We start from the raw sequence: 18,911 nt of genomic DNA, 5'->3' as shown, positions 1-18,911 counted from the left end.
TGTACTTTTCTGCAATAAAAACCCCTAATTTGGAGTTGTTGAAGAAATATAAGTAAAAGTGCTGCTGCTTTTTAAGATAATTCTTTAAAAAAAAGAATATGAACTCCGACAGGTTTTGACTAATCGCCGCTACGATCGCTTTTGTCGCTTGAAATTCAGCAGAATTTAGCTAAAATTTCAGCTATCTTACTGCTTTTTTTCCTAAAAAAAAAACCTGTAAAGACTAATTAAAACTTCCTTCTGGTTATTTTCCTCATTTTCTCATTTTATTCATAGAAATGTATTTTACCTATTTTCTGAGGTACAGTTAACAATATAAAATATGTCCTTTCACTATCAAAAAAGAAGGTGTAAATATATTTTATTTCATCATTGAGAATTTCTCATATTTCTTTATTAGTGGCAAAAAAATGGACTTGTGTGATATTTTTTCTCGTGAAAATTTGTCTCTTTTTTTTAAATCTTTCTCTCTTAAGGCACCTAACTTTGTCATTGTCTCATGTCTAAATGCTCAGGTTTTCTTATCATCAGTATTTTCTCCTTCAATGCATTTGTTTTGGGGAATGGAAATTGCAAAAAAAAAATGGTATACTAGTGTTTATCTTAAATTCTCTAAACTCCTTTCTCCATATTAATGATTTTCTCTCATTAACTATTTACACACTGATCTACGAATTCTTATTAGAAAAAAATGGGTAATATTTTTTTTGTGTCTTCTTCACTTTACAAGAAAAATCTTTTTTAATAATGCTTTCCATTTTTCTTGCATTTCTTTTTGTGGAAACTACATATTATCTACCAATTAAAAACTACAGATATTTCCTTTTTAAATTATTTTTCATCTCTCATAGAGATTTCTTTTTTTTTTTTTTTGTCCCTTGCGCTTCTTTATGTCCTTTCTACACTGCAATATTTTAAAATATATTTAATTTCTCTTTCTTTTCCTATCAGATTTTGCGTCTTTCATTCTCATAAAAGAAAATTTAAAAACAAAAAGAAACTAAAGCGTAGAAGGGATTAATAAAATATTCGAGTTAAAAAAAATGGACAAAATATTTTTTCCGCACAATCTTTCAAGACTTTGCAAAAATTAAACATAAAATAAAAACATGAAATAATAAAAAAATTGACCAGAAAATGGACGGCCTGGATTAATTCTTAATATACATTTGTAATTAAGAGATGAGTTCTTTTTTTTTTCCTTTCTTTAATAAATGAGAAACTCTTGGTTCTTTTTATACATTTTTTCCCTTCTTATTTCAAGAGAAAAAATCACTTCATTCGATAAACTTTTCTTTTCTTAAGTATTGTCAAACAACTAATCTTGTTTCTTTTTTTTCATGATATGAACTTTTCCATGCTTCTTTTTTTTTACATGCAAGACACTTTTCTTTCGTCGGACGATCTTACACAAAAAATTGATGGGATTATATTTTCGAAAAAATACTTTTTTTTTGAGATTCTAAGAGATTCTAAGTAATAAAAAATCATTTCATTTATATAAAAAACACTATTCACAATAAAAATTGTTATTCCTACTTTTTGTGGTGATTTGTCAGCTACAAAAAAACTGAGAGGATTTTTTTTTTAAACTTACATTCACGATCTATCTCCATTTGATTTTTTTTTTGGAACACAACATGGCAAAAAATTGCTTTTTAAAGTTCCTTTGCCATCAATATCTTTTACGTATTCCACATTGCCATGGAGATTAGTGATAGAAAACCTCTTCCAGTTAGTCTAAAGTGTCGAATGGTGATTGTGACGATGGCTCCCAGAATGAGGAAGAAGGGAACAGGTGCTCTAATAGCTGCATTGTAAATTGCACAGTACGGACACTGTGAGCTGCCGCAAACTTCGCAAATATTCAGCAAATACGTCGGAAGGGCGTCAAATAATGTCTCATTGAATCGCTCTAAATACGAAAAAAAACATCATCAGAAAAGTGGTTCACTAAACCAATTCGCGGGAAGCTTGATCTAACCAGTTTGCAACGATTAAAATCGATTTAAACTTATTTGGGATTCCAAGACCTTTCCAACAAAGCCAAACTTGATAGAATCGGTTGAAAAATACACTTAATAGAGACTTTTCAACCCTTGATCTTGAAAAGCCGTTATTAAAAATAATTCAAAGACATTTTCGTATAGGTACAAAAATTTTAAAAATTGCAATAAAGGGAGGTGGATCTACTTTAAGTTGTGGGACTATATTATATGATTTTCCCGAATATTTCTAAAGGAAACTAGGCTTTAACGCAATGTAATTTAGATAGAAAAAACAATAAGCATTTACGAAAATATACAAAAATGTCCCATGAGCCGACTTATGAGAGTCACGGAAAAACTTTAAGTATCTTTAAAAGTCCTTTTCCTACGTTTTGAGAAATTATTCGATCCATTATCCTCCATATAATTTCGTCCCCTTTTGGCTTACGGGATTTTGGCTTTTTGGGATTTTGGTTTTTCGTGGTTTTTGGCTTTTCAGAATTTGACTTTTCGGGATTTTGGGTTTCGGCATTTTGGTTTTTCAGGATTTTGGCTTTCGGGATTTTGGAGATTCGGAATTTTGGCTTTTCAAGGATTTTGGTTTGGATTTTGACTTTTCGCAATCTTACTTTTCGGAATTTTGGCTTTTTGGGATTTTGGCTTTCAGAATTTTGACTTTTCAAGGATTTTGACTTTTCGCAATTTTACTTTTCGGGATTTTGGCATTTTGGAATTTTAGTCTTTCAGGATTTTGCCTTTTCGGGATTTTATCTTTCGGGATTTTAGCTTTTCATGATTTTGGCTTTTCATGATTTTGGCTTTTCGGGATTTTGGATTTTCGGGATTTTTTCTTTTCGGAATTTTAACTTTTCAAGGATTTTGGCTTGGATTTTGACTTTTCGCAATTTTACTTTTCGAGATTTTCGCTTTTTGGGATTTTAGTCTTTCGGGATTTTGGCTTTTCATGATTTTGGCTTCTCGGGATTTAGGCTTTGCAGGCTTGTAGCTTTTTGGAATTTTGGTTTTTCGGGATCTTGGTTTTTTCTGGTATTTTGGCTTTTCAGGATTTTGGATTTTGGCTTTTCGGTGTTTTGGCTTTTCGGATTTTTGGCTTTTCAAGGATTTTGGCTTGGATTTTGACTTTTCGCAATTTTACTTTTCATGATTTTGGCTTTACGGGATTTTGGCTTCCAGGATTTTGGCTTTTGGGGATTTTGGTTTTCGGGATATTGCATTTCTTAATTTTAGCTTTTCCGGATTTTGCTTTCGAAATATTTGCTGTTCGCAATTTTGCTTTTTGGGATTTTGGTTTTTATTAGGTTCTCGGTTTTTCGGAATGTTGAATTTTTTGGGATTTTGGCTTTTCGTGATTATGGGTTTTCCGGATTTCGGCTTTTCTGAATTTTGGCTTTTCAGGATTTTGGATGTTCGGTATTTTGATTTTCGGGACTTTGGCTTTTCGCGATTTTGCTTTTCGGTATTTTGACTTTTTAATATTTTGGCTTTTCGAGATTTTGCTTTTCAGAATTTTGCTTTTCGGAATTTTGGCTCTTCGGAATTTTGGCTTTTCGGGATTGAGCTTCTTGGAATTTTATCTTTTCGGGATTTTAGCTTTTGTGAATTTTGTCTTTTCAGGATTTTGGCTTTTCAGGAATTTGGCTGTATAATTTTTTCTAATATTATTGGCTGTGTATTTTTTCTAATATTAAAATTATTAATATTAGAAAAAAAACTGAACCTCTTTAAAAAAAAGTCTCTTTTAAAGGTAAATGATGATGAGTAATAAATAGAAGAATCCCTTTTAAATCGATTTAGAATGAATTTTTGGTCTACGGAGAAATCGTTAAATTTGAATTCATTTTTTAATATTGTTTACTTACCAGGTGCGTAGTAGTCGTAAATACGAATGGGCAAGTAACGAGACATATTGGCTACAGGGAACCATCGTTCGATCGTGAAGTTTACACAAATATCCTCAGAATCCAACTGAAATACAGAAATAATCCATCGTCAGTATCTTTAACAGAAATCCAAAAACCAAAAAAAAATAATAATAAAAATAAAAACTCACGTAATCAAAATAGAAGAGTACTTTCTTCTCTTGATACTTTGCCCTCTGCAGATTTCTTACTCTTCTGCTGAGAATATAGCTATCCAGCTTCTGTTGTTGCATGAAATATCCCGTGGGAATGGCCACATCCAGCACAGCCATGCCCGATCTTATAGATTCGTTGACATTGATCCACCTGAAAACCGAAGTGAAGAGAAAAACATTCATAAAAAAGTTCAAAGAAATCCCGATGATTCCGCTAAGGCTTTTTACCTCTGACATGAGTAGTAGGTGATATGAGACTGATTCCTTCCGTGGAAGACTGCATGGGCATTGAGATCGAAAGCAGGAACAGGTGGAGCAGTCTGATATTTCTTATCATCGACATTGTACTGAACGTGCATCTGGAGGATGGCATAACCAGCGCCCTTGGCTTGCACCTTCACAGTACCCCAAGCATTTGGAATCTAAAGAATTCAGTATTGGTAAGAATTTATCAGAAAACGGGTGCAAAACGTTCCAGGCATTGCGAAGTGTTCGAACTTTACTTTTTACCGGTTTAAAACCGATTTAAAAATCACTCAAACGATCCCCCAAAACAGTTTTAAGAAAAAAATTGATTTACGGACAAAAATTACATAATCGGTTCATAACCGGTTAATTACCGGTTCACAACCGATTTATAAATCACTCGAAAACATTGTTCAAAATACCTTAGGAGTAATATAATTGATTTTCGGACAAAAAAATATTTAATCGGTTCATAACCGGTTAATTACCGGTTCATAATCGATTTATAAATCACTCAAAAACATTGTTCAAAATACCTTAGGAGTAAAATTATAATTGAGTTTTGGATAAAAATTACTTAATCGGTTCATAACCGGTTAATTACCGGTTCACAACCGATTTATAAATCACTCAAAAACATTGTTCAAAATACCTTAGGAGTAATATAATTGATTTTCGGACAAAAATTATTTAATCGGTTCATAACCGGTTAATTACCGGTTCATAACCGATTAGAATTAGTTCAGGTTTGTGAGAAATTCCAAGGCCTTTCCAACAAGCCCAAATATGTTACCATCTGTATGAGAAATACGCAACCTAGAGTCTTTCAAACTTTTGACCTTGAAAAATCGTTATTATGAATAATTCAACGGTATTTTTCGTAAAACGTAAAATTGTAATTTTAAAAAATCAAGCTCACCTCGATACTTTGCAGTTCTGCAAGGTTGTTGTCCGTGATGTAGAGTGTCTTAGATTTCCCAGGAAGCGAAGTAGCTTCAACTGTCACCGCCAACTGCGACACATCCCTGATCCTCGTTCTAACTGTGTACTCGATAAGTGCCTTCATGGCCACGCTAGTGTCCTGCGTGGACGCCCAACCACCGTCCATTAGCCTTTGAGCATTGAGCCATCGTACAATCGGATCCACCATCAACTCCCTTCTCGTCACGTAGACCAACAAAGCGTACGCCGTCGTCTCAATGTTCATCGAGTCGTACTTGTACGGAAGCCTCGGCAGACTGAAATATTTCTGATTTTCGAGTTTTGTCGGTGGTTGCGGCACTTCTTCATTGCCCCAGTACATGAATTCTCCAATTGTTCTGGCATGCCTTGCCAGAACATTGAAGGATTGTTCTGCATGCGGTGCATTGCTCTGCATCAACGCATACGTGACAATGGCAGCTTCATACGGTCCTCCTACCTCTTTTATCAACTTCATATTCCGTTCTATCCAATCTATAGCTCTCTGCTGTGCCATTGCCACTCTCGCTCCCAATCCTCCAGATGCCAGATCTTTGACACTGGCCAGAGTCAGCAGAACATGAGCTGTTAATGTAATATTTCTAGATCTAAGAACCTCATTCTGTGTGCAATTCATCTTTCTGTCCGGTGACCAAGTAGTTTCATAGAAACTCCCTTCGGGCGTCTGATGCCTGAGAATCCAAGCGACACTCTTCTGAATCATATTGGGATCGATATAGATGAAATTTTCCCATTCATAGAAGCTTGCTTCTTGGAAAATTCGCACGCAATAGGAAGTGAGCCAAACACTCGGATCTGATTGATTCCAGTCCGAACGAAACAGTGAAAAACTGCCATCTTTGTTCATAAAGCTCAACTGTCTCTGATACCCAATGTTGAGATGATGGAAAGCATGCTTTTCCATTGTCTTATTTCGCTGATTGATCAACCTCATGTACATCACTGTAAACAAATTTGCAGCAAAACTGAACATATTCTGCTCAGCTGATTCCATTGGCAAATCCAGCAAACTCGTCACATTGACCGGCATTGTGGGGAAAATGGGTCCAACAACATCACCAACAAGACTAATCTGAGCCTTATTAGACCCATACACGTAATACCTGTCAACTTCATATGGTATAATTGGCGTTTCTGTCACATTGACATGCATGTACTGGAAGACATATGCTCGATTGCTGAGATCCAGCAAAATTGACTGATGCCGATACTGTGGCAAACCATCAGCTTCCACATGAAGCTTCCTCGTTACCTTATCCATTCCCAGTAGAGTTGCTGCATGCATTGTCACCTCAATGTCCCCAAGACGCTGTGGAACAATCGGCAGATAGACAATGGACGTTTCCTGAGCCTCCAAATAGATGAAGAACTGATGTTCACCAAAGGACGTACGAGGATTGTAGGATGCCACAATACCATTTTCCTCCACATGAACGAATTTGTAGTCCGGAGATCCATGTAGGACAACCGTGGCTTCAATTGCATTAGTCATGTAATTGAAGACTGTTACACGGATGCCCACTTGTTCTCCCTGCCGACAATCACTCGGCATTTCGACATTAATGAAGAACGGCTGAACTCCCACGTACTCTATAGCCTTAGCCAACATTCCGAAACCCATCGTTGGACTCACCTACGGACCAAACCAATTACAGAATCTAAGCATTTAAAATCAAAGCAGAACTTCAGGTAAGTTAACAATTAGTGGGCTGAGTCGCCACTGATTCTAGTACCCAGCTAGATTACCCCAAGAGACCCAAGTCCACACGTCCTACTTTTCTGACGTTCTAGATCAACCTGACTCGCTCTGTTATCCAATGACACCGCAGCGGCTTAGAAGCGAGTCATAGCCGACCCGATTTTCAAGTAAAACCCATTAAGTGATGGAACTGGAATTTACCCATAGATGGCCCTAAGTTGCCATTAAATCGCGTCATTGACGCCATCTTGTCTTTTTGACATTAATGACATTGACATTAGTGAATTGTTTTCTGTTAGAGTCTACAATTTTTGAATTATGCAATTTGCTGTGTCAATTAGCCGAAAGACGAACATTACGACAGAAGTTGAAATCCAAGCCTAAGTAAACTATAACAATTCGAACGTAATATTGATACCTGATGAAGAGGACATCCATCCTCGAAACGTCGTAGAGAATAAAATTGTGAAAATCAAAGAGAGGTTCAGTATTTTCATCCATTTCCTATTACAACATTCACAAAACCGCTGCAGAACCGTATCGAATGGATGTCGAGCTTACGTTGGGCATACAGTAGACTCTCGCTAATTCGGCTCCTTTAACATCGGGTGACTTTTTAATTCGGGCAGCAGTTAAATTTGAAAAGAGTTTGTTGACATTTTTGAAGTTCGATTGTGATTATCGAATGAAGCAAATATGCTCAAATTTGCCATGCTTTGTCTCAGTTGTGATGTGATTTTGCATTATTAAGGGGCTTTCATAAAATTTACAATTATTATGAGCATGTAAACTTAATATGAGTACGCAGAGGAGCTGTCCGAGATATTTTGATGGATAAATTTTGAAGTAGAATGAACTACGAATTGGAGAAAGCTTATGGACAACCCGACATTTCTGTCTCTATCCTCGAGAAACAACTGAGATAGTTTGGTCATGTTCACCGAATATCAGACGACACCATGCCCAAGAAGCAACTTAATGCGAAACGGGAGGGAATGCGCACGAAAGGACGTCCTCGGAAAACATGACATTAGGTAGTGAACGAGGTCCTTAAAGAGCTGGGCGTGTTGCAGGGGTGGTGGAGGGCCGCTATGAATCGCGGAGAGTGGCAAGCGGTAGTCCAAGAGGCTCTGTCCCTTAATGGGACTTAGTGCTATCTAAGTAAGCGAGAATTGAAAACTTTGTTGAATGAGGATAACACTCAAATAATACACTAATTTCTCCGCGGTGGTATTCACAAATAATGGAAGAATGAACGTTGAACTTCCAAAGCGCATTGATCAAGTTTGTCAAATAAAGAAAGCGCTAGACAGAAGTGCGTGAAGTCCGTGCTTAGTCGTTAGGCTAAATTATCGGACTTCAATGTTGTATTTATTCCTATCTTTACCTACTGTCACGACACTTGAATAATCACTAGAAATCAAATGAGGTAAGTTTAAGTTGCCCTGACACCCTTTTCCCATCATTCCATTTCCATCCATAAAAAGAAGCCATCAAGCTCCGAAACGTTGGCGAAAAATAAAAAAAAAAACAGGAAATATTGTAAAGTTCTGATGGGATTACACTATTATACTCTAGAGGAAAGCTTTTATAAATGAACAGAAAGAGATCTGGGATGTAATATTAACCTGCCTCCCGTTCGCCTTTTCGAACCACAACCCCCCTCTGGCTGGATTATACAGGAGTCACACGTCCTTCTCGGTCGGTGATCAACCGAAAACAAATTACTCTTTCGTCCGTCTCTTCGTTCTAACCGTCTACTGGTCCATGATCGTAACATGAGTCAGAGTTGGCAATCCTTATTATCAGCAATGTGTGCAAGAAGGAGGAAAGTAGTACAGCTGTGAGAGACCATCTCCATGGATGAAAAGGTAGCATCACAGGATGCGAAAACCGGGTACCACTACCGCGTTTGATAGTCGGCAAGTCTGAAGCTTACAATGTCATCAGGTTAAAATCCAGTGTTTTCACTTCTTGAAACAACTAAGGACCGATCAAACCATTTTTCTTCGCAAAGAGCTAAGAAATAAGCAACCCATTCTTCGTGTTGGTTACAACTTCGATGGTGTGGTCATAAGTCCGGACCAATTAACCAAAATAGCTCTTCAAGTCATTATGAAGAGTCGTCAACTTAAAGGAAAACCTAAACGAAGGTTGTCTCAAGCAAATACAGGATCTTAGCCGGGAACGCCTCGGAATCGACTTCGAGAACCTTTCTGACACGGGGGACGATCAAGGGGCGTTGAAAGTTAACCTTCAATGTCTTCGAAAACGAACCAGTCGTTCTAGAGAAAGCTGGGAGTAGAGCTCGTAATCTTACCCAATATAAGCAATATTGATCAAAAAGACGAAAAGAAACTCGGATAGGGATTGAGCCAACGACGGACAATGAACGTATAGAAAGTAAAGTACGCATTCCTTACAAAGCTTGAACTGCACAGTAGCTGGTCTATCTTCATGTATTCGTTTGAAACATGAGTCCTCAGTAAAGGAAATAGTTAACTCCGAGTTTCGTTACAGAGGAGGATTCTACGATGGATTTTTGCCCCGTATGTGAGAAGGGATGATTTTAGAGCCTATGAGCCATTACGTGTATAAGTTCTACCGAGAGCCTTGTCATCTGGTTCGTAAGGATGAGGAGAATCTAGCCTGGAAAGTCGTTAAGGATATACTGAGCGGAGTCAATGCTTCGTGGAAACGAGGTTGACCCAGTATCTGATGGACCGACGTCGTGGACTAGGATGTCTGCTCATTACCGAGGGAATGAGGAACGGAGTTGGAGCATATTGGCGTGTAACAAACTTGAGTGGCGACGAGTCTAGAGTCAGGTCAAGATAACTGGTGGGTTGTAATACCGGTCAAATAAGTCGGTAAGTACAATTTCCAACATCAAGTTCCCTACTTCGTACGTAACAAGGGACAACGGATAAGCGCATGAGTTTGAATTGATAGTACCATCCTACACTCACACAAGATGTCACATTCCAAGAAACCGCATCGCCACCTGTTACATCTCAAACGCGCTACATCGCATTTCAAACAATTGAGAGGCCTGCATGTTTCTAAGTTTTGGTCACCACGAGGAATAAGGGTCTCCCTTAATTCGACAAAATCTGCGTAAATAGATTTCGCAAACTTTCCAATTCTCAGATTTATCTATTTTTTTCGTCAATAAAAATATTGCAAAGCTGAAAAAATGTAAATTAGAAAGAAGACTCACCCCAAACGCCGAGACCATCCACAGGGCAGGTCGATGAGGCACGTCGATATTGAAGATGAAGCGTCCATGTGGTCCAATGTTGACGTCCTTCCATAGCCAGACGTTCTCATAGTGCCTTTTAATTCTGTTGAACCTGTACTTTCGGAAATCCGCCAAGAGCGTTGCATTGTGATAGTCACAATTAATTTCATCAGTTCCATCTTCACAATCAAAGTAACCATCGCATTCCTTTTCGAGCCTATAGCACCTTCCGTTGAGACATTCTCCATACCCTAGACTGACATTGCAGGTCTCCAAGCGTCTTGGAATAATGGCATCTGTGAAGACAACAAGTCCCGCGTACTCAAACGTTCGATTGGCATCAATACCAAAAGTCGATGAAGGGTAGTAGACAAGTTCATCGGGATTTCCTTCATGTGAATACCAACTATGCTTGAAAGTTCCATTTGTTTGTTCATCGAACGTCGACATTTTCGTAATGACATTGGCATAGGTGAGTTCATTGCCGGCCTGCATGGTGTAGAATGCATTGTCAATGCCTGAGAGTCCGACATAGGCTCCTGGTTCTCCGTAGATCGCAACTTCAACCCTGTCTCCCGTTCGAGCTTTGCGATTGTTAATGAACACTGTAAAGTTGTTGCGGGAAATTCCGTTGACGGGGAAAGTCAAACTGTCAGCAACAATCAAACCCCTACGGCCAACATGCCAAACTACAACTGTCGACACTGGCGCCATCTCGGCACTCAGTGTAATAGCCATCGTCCGAATTCCTTCATTCATATTCTCAAGTCCCGTCAACAGAACAATTCCCTTGGACATGACGATATAGTGGAAGTTGTCCATGTGGAAGTTTGACTGAACATGGAGTACAATATACTCTCCGACTTTTGCATCAGTCGTACTCGTTGTGACCTTTATCTGCTGATTCAGGGGTGAATGATGACCCAGTAGCAAGAGTTCTGTACTAGCTCTTTCACCCCTTGAATCAATGAAATTAGCAATGAGTCTCATTGAAGAAGCCTCATTGAGAAAATCATTGGATTGCTTGCTATTATCCAAATTCAAATCATTCCTCAGGTCAACCTTCAACTCCCAAATACCATCTTTCTCAGACATTCGAATATTCCTCAATGGATAGTCCCTGCGTCCACCAGCTCGACTCTCAATCCATCCAGTAATCTCCATTGTTCCATAGAAGAAATTGTCAAAAGGCAACGGAGATCCATCGTGATACTCAGCCACGAGGTAGCACGTGAAAGGCATGGCTGGTTTGAATACCTGAGGAGTGCCACCCAAGAACGACACCCTAATCGACGAATTATACACCCTAGCCATTGCATACCCCTCGATCACTTCATCATAGAAACGTTCACCAACAGTAGCCGTTATCAACACTTCCATTCCCGAAAGATTCGGAACTAACTGCTCCAGTTCAGCCATTGGATACTTGAATTCAAAGGTTCCATTGAAGAATCTCAAGTAGGGTAGTTGATTCCTGTAAGATCGGGTCCAGGGATCAAAGACCTGATTGTACTCTGGTTTGTCCATCCAAAATGGCCAGTGTTCGTCAAAGTTGAAATGTTTCTCAACAATGTAGGAATCCTGGAAGCCGGCTTGTTGTTGATAACGGTCATCGAGGAACTGACGATCAGGAGGGATGTTTTGTGGCCCGAAGAGGTTGTAGTAACTAGCATCGCGATTGTAGTATTCGTCTTCTCTGCGGTAGCCTAATAACAACAATTACAATCAACATCTGAATGAAAATTCAATTTAAAAGATCTGAAGGCTATTCCTCAGCTATCCTCCCTAAACTTGTGATTTTTTTGCCCAGGAAACTGAAAACTGATCCAAATTTTGAAAAGATATTTTAACTGTGATACAATGTACAGTAGACTCTTACTCAATCGGCTCTTTTTCAATCGGGCGATAAATTTTGTTGACAATTTTCACGTTTAATAATGAAGCTAATTCGCTCAAATTCGCTGCAGTTCTTCCTATTTTATCGTGATTCTTTATAATTGAGCACTTTTTGTGGAATTTACAAAGGCTTTGACGCTCAATTCTATCGCTAAACCGGATGACATTTTGCCCCATATTCCCGATTGAGAGAGAGTCTACTGTAATAATAAATCCACCGCATCTGCTCAAAAAATTCCGGGACCATGGAAGAAGTATTCACATTGCGGGGAAGGCGCTCTTGAGCGATGTATGATCAGCACATTCTTCTAACACTGGATATACGACAACATGATTGAATTGTCAACATGATTTTTTCATGTTAGTAGCTCTCCTGGACAATTCACGCTTTCTTGCAACAGGCAGTGGGCTTCATTTGGGTAGCGCCCGTTGGCTCTACTACCGCACTCTGAGCCGTCCCGTGACATATTGACTCCACCATACATGGCGCCAGGATGTCATACCACTCACTCTGAAGCAGGTCAAGAAGGCAACCTCGAGATTACAATAGAAATAGATGCCAATGGCAAAAAGTGTAATGATACGATCGCTACTTTACCATTGTCTAATGGAAATCTTCCATATGTTGGAAAAAAACATCAAAGAAAATATGTATAGGGTGCAAAGCAATATTTACTCTTAAGTACAAGGTATTTAGTAAGTGACCTGCTTACGCAATTGACTGGTGTGGGCTCCAGACTGTTGCAAACTCTCCGCACTATGTCCGACCACTTGTACGACTCAACGCGAACCCACGTCCGAACTCACTAAGATCGTATGATCGACTAAACTATTACATTGTGTGAGACATTGTGTTGTGGACAGAACGCCATCTGACGGAAATTTGATGAATTAATATTTTCTGGCATTGTAATTTAGGGTAGGCCCTTACGGCATTTTGTCTTTTCGTTTTGTGACTTTAATGACGAGACACGCGTGACGACGACGAATATAGAATTTTGGTTATTTTCTCGAGTTGATTAAATATAGACAGATGGATATAATGAAAGGTCTGCTAAAACATCACAAATTTAAAAGATCGAAACTTCAACTATGGAAAATTTAATGGAAAATCTATTTTCTAAAATACAATGTCGATTATGTCAAAGATCTATTTTTAATTTAAAAACATTTTAATATTATTGTAGTAGATATCGAGAACATATCAACAATGGATTGTACTACCCCGTAATCCGGGTTTGATCGGAGCTATAAACGGAAATATCTTAACCTGATATAAATGCAGAGTACTATGGATCGCCATGCTACAAAGATGCTCCGTAAGTTGAAAATATTTTTTTGATTTTGATTTGTTTTTAATATTTAAACATAGGGTAAATTAAGCTACACAGTAAAAAATGTGTTAAATTTTACTACTATTATAGTGCAAAATCGACCATTTTAGTTGTTTAATTTAAAAATGTTTGAAAAAATACACAATATTTTGGTAATTTATTGTCACGTGATTGACAATTACCACTATTATAGTTGAAAAATTATCAATAATATTGTTTAATTTGAAAATATGTAAAATTTTAACAATATAATAGTGTGAAATCGGATAAATTAATTATTTAATTGCGATCTGTGTAAAATTTCTCACTGTTATAATCATAAAAAATTTTCAACAATGTTTTGTGATTTAAAACTGTTTGACAAATTCTAAAAATGACCACTATTATAGTATGATTACAATTTTTCACATTATTATAGTGTGACAAAATACACAACTTTATGGTATTTTTCGTCACATGATCAAAAATTAACACTATTATAGTTTGATTATAATTTTTAACACTGCTATAGTATGAAGCCTTATGTATTTCAACCAAATTTGTTGAATTTTTAAACAAAAGTTGTGTAAAAATTGTTGAATTTCCAATTAAGACGTATACTTCAGTCGATATGCTTTTTATTGGGCAAGTCATATAGAACATCAAATATTTATAAGCATAATAAGTCTATCGTGAAGATCCGAGCATCAGATGCAATCATTTCGCATTAGGAGGGATCCCGAGTACAGGAAAAACCAATAAAAATGTCTAAAAAGGCAAAAAATCAAAATCTTCGAAATGAAAAGAAAATTCAACAATAAACAGAATTCAACATTTACACATAAAAATTCAACATTTTTTAAATTCAACAATTCCAAATTCAACATCTTGAAATTCAACAACTTTAAATTAAACAATTTTAAATTAAAAACTTTTTCCAAATTTAACACTATATTAGTGGTGTGAAAGATTACACACTATAATAGTGTTAATTTTTTTTACTGTGTAATTCAAAACCTGCTCCAAATGGAGAATTTTCGCTGCTCCAAATAGAAACGTCATTGTTTTCACGTTAAATACAGTACTAAATTATTATATTTATATATTTTCATCATCAGGACGCATCAGGATGCGTCGTTAGCAACAAATGCTTTTTAATGAATTTATAATGAATTTTTAATAAATTCATTATAAATATTTTTCTACTTTCCTGAAAAAATCGCGAAGCGGACAGAACACGAAACGGTCAGCGCCTACTATTCCAAATCCAAAAAAGACTTTTTCCTTTTATATTGGCTGTACCTGTACAAACTTGATTTACCTTTAACTCTTAACTCTTTCGCGTAATTAGGGTCATATATGACCCGGGGAAAAAACAATTTCTTTTGACTATTTACATTAAGTGAAATCTATCGGTTTGTGCACGACATCATAATAGAAGGATGTAAGATTCTTGGCTAATTTTCTCAAGACTCCAGATATTCAGGAAAAGAAAATATTTGAGATCAAAAATCACGAATTTCGAACTTTGTGAAATGACTTTTCTTTTTCAAAATTTTTTTATATTCATTTATTTTTTTCAGCAAAAAGTTCTTTAGAAATACAAAATAGAATATCCAAAGATTGTATATTGCATATTTTGATATAATAAACTACTCTCAATTTCCCAGGAAAACGCGTAGAATTTTTCGGGTCATATATGACCCTATAGTCCCCAAGGGTAACAGTGTTTTCGTCCCAAACCTGCAGCGAAATGTAGTTGGGACATTGTTTTTCTTTGTGAAATGCAGGTGGGACATCTTGCTCCTGGACATTTCATCTTATATCTGATGAATTATAACATATTTTGCAATATTTTAGAGTATTCTGCAAGCGTCTCATATTGTGCAATTGTATTGTGTGTGTATAAATATGTGGATAAGTTTATTTTTGCCAAATACCACTCAAAATATTGTGACAGTGACAGTTCAAGGGATTACCAGGAAGATTCCTTGAACACCAGGAGTACAGTGTTCATCAAGACAATCCAGTTTGCCATGGTTTTGGCCAAATTAGTAACTTCAAGCAAAAAAAACTATTAAAAAGCCCGTGATATAGATTTTGAAAATGGTAAATACACTTCCCTTGAGGACAACAGGGTCATATATGACCCGGGGTTTTTCCGAGTTTTCACGCAATGGAAATTTTTTTTCCTCTCTGAACTATTATATTTGATCATAAAGCATTAGGAAAAACTCAATTTTGCATGAATTCATCTGCTGAATAAAAGTGGGACGCGAAAGAGTTAATTATTGCAACCTTCGTCCATTTTTTTCTTTGATATATTGTTATGAAAATATTTGTCTTCTGAATTCAATGCCCTCAAATTAACCCTTTTTCAATGTTATTTTTATTTAGATTCAAGAGCCATTCAATCTTCTTTTACCAACCCCCAATCAATTTAATACTCCTTCAAAAGTCGTCAATTTTCAGGAAATATCACAGTACAATAGCCAAAGAGTGGCTTGAAATGATTAGCTGAGGAAAACAAGAAAGCCCTCCAGTGCAAATTTCCTAAGGGATTAAGAGCTTAAACAAAATAAACAAGTACTTTACCTCCACTATTGCCCACTCGATATCTCATATTGAGAATCTTTGGATTGATGAAACCAATCGGTCGAATGGTGGCTTTGAGGGTGAGATTTCCCCGAACGGGAGCACCACTAGTGAAATTTGCCATGACTTTGCCATAGATGAAGGGATCGCTGTTGAAGAAGAAGGCCGGCATTGTCACATTAACTTCAAAGCGTGACTGGTAGTATTCTTCCACTTGGAACGTATGTTCTTCCACTTGTCCACGTGCCACTACTCGAATTGTCCATTCACCATATCGTGGTTGATCTGAGAGTTTGTAGTAAAGACTGACAGTTCCCAAATTCGATTGACGCGAGAGCCATCGTCGCATTATGTGCCCTTGGGGATCAACCATGTACACATCGACAGAATTATCAAATCCTCTCAGTTCTGTCGTGATGGGAATTGTTCGAAAACGAACAGTTTCCCCTTGCATATACACCGGTTTGTCCGTTTGTACGAAAATTGTCATTGAACGCTGTGAGAAGGTGACTTTTGTCTCATTGAGAAAGGCAATGCCACCAGCAACGGCATTATACAGCCCTTCAATTCTCAATTTGTAATCCCCAATAACACTTGTCGGTGGCATTCTCATAAGGAGTTCCTCTGGAATACCTTCTTTCACTTCCTTCGAATCTGCCGTCATCTCAACACCATTTCGCGAAATACTCGCTCTCACTGTAATTGGCAATGGTGTAGAGACAACATTGACGGCAATACGATAAATCTGTCCAGGACGCACCATCCTAGAGGCTACGATAAAATATGTAGCCTCATTGATGATCAAATTGTCATCCAAGTAGTTCCGACTGAACGGATTGAGGATATTTGGATTGAAATCCCGATCACGTGTTGCAGAAACAAAAGGATTTCCGCCAACACTTCCTGTCGGATTCCTACCAAAATCCCTATTCCCAAACGTCCCACTAATACCATCCGTTCCAAATGGCCTAGTGCCATCATAGGGATCTCTAGGTGGTCCAAAAGGATCCCTAGGTTGACTAAAAGGATCTCTTGGTGATCCAATTGGATCTCTTGGTTGTCCAAAATTGTCATTGGCAAAGGGATTTACACCCCCAAAATTTGTCCCATCAGTCGTTCCACCATAATACCCACTGTCTCGCGTAACACCAAACGGATTCAACTCATTTGTATCACGATCCAAACCAAGCCCATCATATGTCTGTTGTGTTGGAAATCGATTATACTGATCATCTGATCCATATCGAGTATACACGTCATTGGGTGAACTAGCCTGCTGACCAATTGTCTTGTCAATCACCACAGTCAGCAAGAGCAGAAGAGCCACAACACTTGCCCTCCCAGTGGGCCAACAACGCCCACACTTCATCTCTCACCACCCTCCAGTTACTCTTCACTTTAAAATCTAAATAATTGAAAAAAAAATCACAGGAAGACCGCAAATTATACAATTTTTCACGCACAACTACACACCAGAAAAAAACATAGATTTGACAAAACTTACCCTTTCAAGACAATCAAATTAAATGGAGCTTGACCATGCATTCAACGTCACGAGATTCAAACTGGAAAGAGAAGAAAATTGCTTTGGGTTATTTTTAACAAAAAAAAAACACACACTTGAAAACAGAAAATAGAAGTGATATAGTCATTGAACATCTGCAGTGAAAACATCCTCAGTAAATGACTGTCTGGAATTTCTAATTCATCGCCAGACTCAATTAAATAGATATCTATCATTTTAAAGAGAATCAGATGTAACTGAAAGAATGCTATTATGAAAATTCACAAACAACATTTGCACTGACCATTTAAGCTCAATCCAAATTATTAACTTGAAAGTCCTGAATATTCGGATACATTTGCAACGAAATGTATTGACTTTCGAAACGAAATGTAGTGACTTGGATGCCATACTCCAAAAGTACTTTCATATCATTTACCGTTTACCGGTTCAAAACCGATTGAAACCGATTTATAAATCACTCAAGTTCGTCTGAAACTTCTTAAGCGCAAATTCCCTACGTTTGTGCAAGAGAAACTCTTCAATATGGACATAAATGTCTCTAGTGTGTAGAGGCCATAATACAATTGAGTTTCGGATACAGATTAGGTATTGGTTCAGATCCAGATCATTACCAATTCATTACCGCTTCATAATCAATTGAAACCGGTTCATTCTTATCAAAAATTCCAAGACCCTTCCAACGAACCCAAACATTAAGCCCTTATGTTGGGGAATACGCTCTATAAAGGCTGTTTAACCTTTAACCTTGAGATACTATTATGAGGAATGATTCTACAGTGCTTTCGTATACGAACAAAATGCCACGAATATGTTCAAGGGAATCACTTAAACATATCCAAAAATTAAAAAAAAAAATCGAACTACGTATATTCCAGCAATACCAAAAAAAAATATTGCTTTTATTTATAGTTTTTATCATGAAAATATTTGATATTCAGTAGTGAAAAGTTTTAAAAATAATATCCTAAAACATAAAAAAAAGAAATCCTTGTTACTTGTTTTCGATTCCCCAATATCACTTTTCCAAGAAAAGAAAAAGATTGGAGGAAACAATGACATTGATTTTTTGAAAATCGATTTTTGGATTAATCGGACTTTCGGTTAAATTGTATGAAGTTGGTGTATTCAGAAGTTGTAGCTAACCAGAGCTTTCAAAATCACCAAAGAACTAATTTCTGGCAATTAAAACTAAAGCTATGGCCACTTGAAAATTGAATTTTTGACCCCTTATGGCTCGGGTCAGGGGAGTCGATGGGCTTAAGTTTTCTTTTTAATAGGAAGCTCTTAGGGGCTAAAATTTGAGGTCGATGCATGCCATTAGGGGCTCAG

At 37.2% G+C, this 18,911-nt stretch overlaps 1 protein-coding gene across 1 annotated transcript in view; it reads right to left on the bottom strand.

The window, feature by feature from the left end:
* Positions 1-244: 244 nt before the first annotated feature.
* The window catches only part of LOC129807725 (CD109 antigen), a 47,945-nt gene continuing 29,278 nt past the window's right edge, over positions 245-18,911 (bottom strand). Inside the window, exons 2-9 of the mRNA XM_055857176.1 lie at positions 17,559-17,619; positions 16,055-17,459; positions 10,230-11,956; positions 5,249-6,943; positions 4,312-4,505; positions 4,060-4,234; positions 3,869-3,974; positions 245-1,915 (exon numbers count right to left, since the gene is read on the bottom strand). Of these exons, the coding sequence (XP_055713151.1) occupies positions 1,686-1,915; positions 3,869-3,974; positions 4,060-4,234; positions 4,312-4,505; positions 5,249-6,943; positions 10,230-11,956; positions 16,055-17,423 (5,496 nt within the window). The 5' untranslated portion in view covers positions 17,424-17,459; positions 17,559-17,619 and the 3' untranslated portion in view covers positions 245-1,685. The remainder of the gene's footprint in view (positions 1,916-3,868; positions 3,975-4,059; positions 4,235-4,311; positions 4,506-5,248; positions 6,944-10,229; positions 11,957-16,054; positions 17,460-17,558; positions 17,620-18,911) is intronic.

The sequence above is a fragment of the Phlebotomus papatasi genome, chromosome 3 (assembly GCF_024763615.1).
Source record: "Phlebotomus papatasi isolate M1 chromosome 3, Ppap_2.1, whole genome shotgun sequence".
Lineage (NCBI taxonomy): Eukaryota > Metazoa > Arthropoda > Insecta > Diptera > Psychodidae > Phlebotomus > Phlebotomus papatasi.
Note: the sequence above shows the minus strand (reverse complement) of the source record. Positions and strands in the feature narration are given on the sequence as shown.